This window comes from Sinocyclocheilus grahami, unplaced genomic scaffold, assembly GCF_001515645.1.
Source record: "Sinocyclocheilus grahami isolate Dianchi unplaced genomic scaffold, SAMN03320097.WGS_v1.1 scaffold978.1, whole genome shotgun sequence".
Classification (NCBI taxonomy): domain Eukaryota; kingdom Metazoa; phylum Chordata; class Actinopteri; order Cypriniformes; family Cyprinidae; genus Sinocyclocheilus; species Sinocyclocheilus grahami.
In genome coordinates, this window is record NW_015506157.1 from 92,942 (window position 1) to 98,861 (window position 5,920).

Below are 5,920 nucleotides of genomic sequence, written 5' to 3' on the forward strand. Positions count from 1 at the left end.
GAGAGAGAGTGGTGTGTGTGTGTGTGTGTGTGCGTGCATGCGTAAACATTAGGATATCAAGTAATGATCAGGTTCCATTTAAATATTTAGTAAATATCAAAACTTAATTTCTGAATAGTAATATGTTGCTAAGGACTTCATTTGGACAACTTTAAATGTGATTTTCTCAATATTTAGATTTTTTTTTTTGCACCCTCAGATTCCAGATTCTCAAGTAATTGTATCTCGGGCAAATATTGTCCTAACAAACCATACATCAATGGAAATGTATAAATCTCAATTTAAAAAGAATGAGTCTTATGACTGGTTTTGTGGTCCAGGGTCACATATGATGAATCTTTTGGAGCTGTGACTAATAACTTACCTTCAGTCCCGGTGATCCTGGCATTCCTGGATGTCCAGGTTGGCCAGCTGCCCCAGGTTCTCCAGGCTTACCCTTGATCAAAAAAGAAGAAGAAAAATAAAAACATCCATTTGTAAAGATAATAACTCTTGCAGCCTATCATGCATGTTTAATCTTCCTTCAACCATCTGATGATGTTTAATTTGCATAGGATTTTACCTCTAGCCCTGGAGGTCCTGGTTGACCGGGCTCTCCACTGTCCCCTTTAGAGCCCTAATAATGAAAATTTGAGTTTGAGTATTCAAGTTAGCAAGTAAGAAATTCTACATTCTCTGTTAAAACAAGAAGTCGGGATGGAACGTATCAATGCCTTTTGCCATTTGCTATCTGCTAATGATAGGGAGAGAGACTTTCTCATTCTAGAGAGCATTTATTGGACAAAATACAAGGTGAGTACAAGCTTTTTTATTTCTGGCCTATGAAATCTGAAATATAGTTAAGTGCAAAAACTCTTTTGAAAACTCAATTATTGAGCTGAATAATGACAATATGAATACTGTCTTTCGACAGCTACTTTATAGCAGAATTTGAATGTGACTCTACTTACACATTTTCAAATCACAATCAAGGACCTCGTATGCTCATGTATTTGTGGGATTAGCAATTCCGACTGCAGATGACGATATAATCTGTGAACCAGGTTAATTCTTTGATCATTGCACTGTCAATTTATGAGTCAAATCCATTTCACTGACAAGAGACGAGAGAGACATTCAAAGTGACTCTTCGTATTGATGCATAAAACAGTATGACTGGCTCATGGAAGAGTCCATGGAAACTGAACAAATATTCAAACTGTAAACAGATTTCTCTTGATTTTTTGAGTATATTTAGAGGTTCCTCAAACAGATTTCACCAGTCTTAACTTCAAAGGTCTTACTTACTTTATTTGTAATTTTATTTTATTTTTTTACTGAAACGGAACTTAAAATAGATAAAAGCAGAACAGAATTTGTTCAATGATTTGGTCTTAACTAATGTGTTCCAGTTCTAGTTACATCAAGTTTGATGGCTTTAGTGGGGTTTGACCACTTCTCAGCTGGTCAAGCCATCTACAAACAGAAAAAACTTCTTGGTCTGGTTAACGTGTTCGAATTATATTTTAGCAGGGAAAAGTATTAAAAATATGTATACACTACCATTTAAACGGTCAGTAAGATTTTTTAAACAAAAAAATATTACTTTTATGCAGCAAAGGTGCATTCATTTGATCCAAAGAGACATTTTTAATGTTACAAAAGACATTTCAAATAAAAGCTATTCTTTTCAACTTTCTGTTGAATAATCCTGAAAACAAAGTTATACAAAGTATATCACAGTTTTCACAAAAAGCAGCAAATCAGCATATTAGAATGATTTCTAGAGGATCGTGTGACTGAAGGCTGGAGTAATGATGCTGAAAATCAACTTTCGTCATCACATTAAGAAAAAAAGAGTTCTTTTAAATTGTAATAATATTTCACATTATTGTTTTACTGTGAAATAAATGCAGCCTTAATAAGCAGAAGAAACTTCTTTAAAAAATATTGAAAATTTTAACTGACCCCAAACTGAGATAAAGGTTGACAGTTAAATCTCTCTTTGGAAGTCACTGAGAACATGAACTTTTCAGAATATTTAGTACACGACGTAACAGTGGACATATTTCTGCCTTCTGCTGTCATCGTTTTATGAAAAATGTCCATTTTGTCTCATAAAGGGGCCAATGAGTCATAAAGAATAGCGTTGTTGGCTAACATTCTGAAGTCTGAAGGTAGCGGCACTAGAGATTTAAAAAATCTGGACATACTCTGTTGTCTCCTTCCTTGGACGCAATCTAAAAAACACGGTTTGAAGCGGAACGAGTTTGAAGGCTTGTAACCATTTATAAGCTATGGCTTTTGTTCTGCACAATTACACATCACATGTAGCAATCCACATGCATGTCCACACAGATGATGAAAGGCGACTGAGAAAAACTGTGCAGACAGAACAAAGGGATTTCAACATCTGTCTTGCAATTGCTTTGAAATCACTATAATAATGTAATAGAGACTCCAACTCAGTAATCAATACCTATAATGTTTTCCATATGAATTCAACATTACAAAGGACATATTGCATTTAGAGGGCAAAAACATGAATTGCGACCTTAGGGCCAGACTGTCCACTTGAACCAGGTATCCCAGGCAATCCCATCTCACCCTGTAGAAAGACAGACACAGTCAAACTGATGTTCTGAACTTTAAAATGCAAGCAAAGTTTACCAAATTTCGTGTGAGATTAATTCACGCATAAAAAAAAATTATTTGTAATGTTTCATCAAAATGCAGTACATATTACTGCCTTAAGGGTATTTTTTTCTTTTTGGATAGTTTGTTTCACTTGGAAATACATACTGTACATTAGTGCAATGAGATTTTGAATTCTGTTTCTGGTTGACTTTAAAGGAGACCTTTTTATAATATGTAATATAAGTCTCAGATGTCCCCAGAATGTGTCTGTGAAGTTTCAGTTCAAAATACTCCACAGATAATTTAATAAATAATTTTGAAAATTCATTTTCAGTGGAAGCAGAAACAAGCTGTTTACATGCATGTCTCTTTAAATGCAAATGAGTTGCTGCTCCCTGCCCCTTTTTCCAGAATAGGACTGTGCCTTTAGTTGCTTTCGCAACTCTGCTAAAAAACTTCTACTTGGTTTTGATTATCATGTCTATCATGCTGAAATCATGCGTTTTAAACCATATTAGTTTAAACTTTCTGAACTCACACATCCTAAGCACACGCACAGAAAGCGGCTGTCACGCGGCATGTGAGTACTAAACTAAGCTATCTTTCATGTCTTATTGCGCTGTTGAACTGTCAAATAAACAAGTTTATGTTAAAAACACATGAGTCAGATTTACACAGTCAGTTATGTCTGTGAAGGTAAACAGCTTGGAAAGAAATTGCATGTTTATTTTAGATCTGTGTGGCAGCAGCGTAATATACAGTAAATAAATCAATAAACGCACTGCTCTCTTGTCTCCTCTGATGCTGGGACTCTAAATAGTGTTCTGTGCTCATCAGTGCAGCCAAAGACAGAACAAAACAGAAAGTCTGTTTTGCTCAGACTTTCGCCATGGCGTTAGAACTGGTACACCGTTGTCGCTTGTGAAAACACAATGGCGGCGCCGTGGGTAAAAACTTGCAGATAAATGGGTGGTAATATTATAATAAGATCCCCTTACCACTTCACGGGAAGAGCAAAATCTGATGCGTTTGTTTTCTCACAAAAAAAAAAAAATACTGTGTTGTTCTTTTTCATGTTTTCTGGGTTGGTAGATGCACCGGGGACCCAATTATAGCACTTCAACATGGAAAAAGTCAGATTTTCAAGATATGTCACCTTTAAATTGCATATATCATCTCCAATACATTAAATAAAACAAAGCTTTAGTTAGGTCAATCCAGAGCTTACATTGTTTTCACACAAAAGCTTGGTCTGAATGATTCCAAATTCCATCGACTCACAGCACTCTGTTTCACACTGAGCCTCAAACTGGAGTATGTTTGTGTTATCAATGTGAGTCTCACTATGAGTAATAGCAGCAACTGTTTACCACTGTAGCTAAGTAACGACTCAGAAGGATACATTGCCCAAAGGTTTTTACTGCTATTTTGGTGCTTCTGTCCTATTGCAACCAAAATTTAAAGGGGTCATGTGATGTTGCTAAAAAGAACATTATTTGGTGTATTTGGTGTAATGAAATGTGTTTATGCGGTTTAAGGTTCAAACAACACATTATTTTCCACATACTGTTCATTATTGTTTCTCCTCTATGCCCCGCCTTTCTGAAACACGTCGATTATTACAAAGCTCATCGGTCTGAAAAGCGAGGTGTGCTCTGATTGGCCAGCTATCCAGTGCATTGTGATTGGCCGAATACCTCAAGCGTGTGATGGAAATGTTACGCCCCTTACCATACTGTGATGCCGTGTCCCGAAGCGACGAGACAAAACCAATAAAACACATTATAAATTAGGCATTTGTTGCATCCAGTGGGGACAAAATTACTGATTATAATGACTTATTATACAAATATACTGTATTTTTACAGTATCACGCCGCGTGAACATAAAACCATGTCTGCATTTATGATTGGAGAAATGACAAACAACAAGCCCTACTCTACACTGCTCAAAACTCGCGTTTGAATCATCAGTGGCAAATTCTTTAAATATAAAAAAAGCGTACTTACAGGCTGTGAGTCAGAACAGACGGCATTGTAGTCTACTCTTCCAGGATCAGGAGACAGTCCTCCATAAAATGCGCTGCACACTTCTGAATATTTGGGTTGAACTGTTCTGGAACAGTATTGTAAATATAGCTTAACCACTGATTTCTAGTCGTGTCCTCTTTTGGAAGGCCAAACAAAGTATTTTCGCTTTTGCAATGAAACATACAGCATCTTCACAACATGGCGGCTGTGGTGACAGCAACAATAAAGCTACACCTTCTTTCTTTGCGTGAACATTTGGGCGGCTCTATGCAAATCTTCCCACACAGTGACGTAGACATGTGAGGGCGTGTTTGAACGAGGCGTTTTAGGAGGGCGTGAACCAGTCTTAGCTTTTATAAAGAATATCTCTTTGGGTTTGAGACTTTAGTCTTTGCAACTTTATGGATCTGATCTATTCACGAACAGCTTGTAACACTCCAAAGAGAAAGAAAAACTTGAAATTGCATCATATGACCCCTTTAACACACACACACAGAGCAGCACCAACCAAAGGTATAGTATAGTTAAGGAACTAAAAATGTTTTACACATTTTATTGTTTGTTGATGGTTTCATTCACCATCTTGGCTGGTTTTCACTGAGCTTGTCACTATGCATTATGTGATCACCTTCTCTGTAAACATATACAACTGAGCCTACATCACTAGGGACTGAACCTATAATCTTCACAATGCCTAGAACACTAAATATTATATTAGGTGAAGGCACACTAGCTTTGAGCATGCAAAGGCACTCTATAATGGTTATCAGCAACTGGATATGATGAAATACTCTAATAAATCACAAATTACAGGTAAATTCAAAATGTCAAACACAGTCCTTTCTCCTGTAACACTGTAAACCATGCAACTTTGAAGTCTGTATTAGGTGTAATGAGTCAAGTGGCCAATGTGACATTTACATTTTCTATTGCTAAAACATGTTTTCACCAGTCTCATAGTACTGAGACTGCTCTCATTAGAGTTACAAATGACCTGCTCTTATCATCTGATCGTGGTTGTATCTCTCTATTAGTGCTATTGGATCTTAGTGCTGCGTTTGACACTATTGACCACAACATTCTTTTGAATAGACTAGAAAACTTTGTTGGCATTAATGGAAGTGCATTAGCATGGTTCAAATCGTACTTATCTGACCGCCATCAATTCGTAGCAGCGAATGAAGAGGTAGCATATCGATCACAAGTGCAGTATGGAGTACCTCAAGGCTCAGTACTAGGGCCGTTACTCTTCACGCTTTACATGTTACCCTTGG

At 36.8% G+C, this 5,920-nt stretch overlaps 1 protein-coding gene across 1 annotated transcript in view; it reads right to left on the minus strand.

Annotated features, from left to right (window-relative positions):
- LOC107565055 (collagen alpha-1(XXI) chain-like) overlaps positions 1 to 5,920 on the minus strand; it is a 90,854-nt gene that overhangs the window by 26,359 nt on the left and 58,575 nt on the right. Inside the window, exons 20-22 of the mRNA XM_016250238.1 lie at positions 2,534 to 2,587; positions 563 to 616; positions 365 to 436 (exon numbers count right to left, since the gene is read on the minus strand). Coding sequence (XP_016105724.1) covers positions 365 to 436; positions 563 to 616; positions 2,534 to 2,587 — 180 coding nt within the window. The remainder of the gene's footprint in view (positions 1 to 364; positions 437 to 562; positions 617 to 2,533; positions 2,588 to 5,920) is intronic.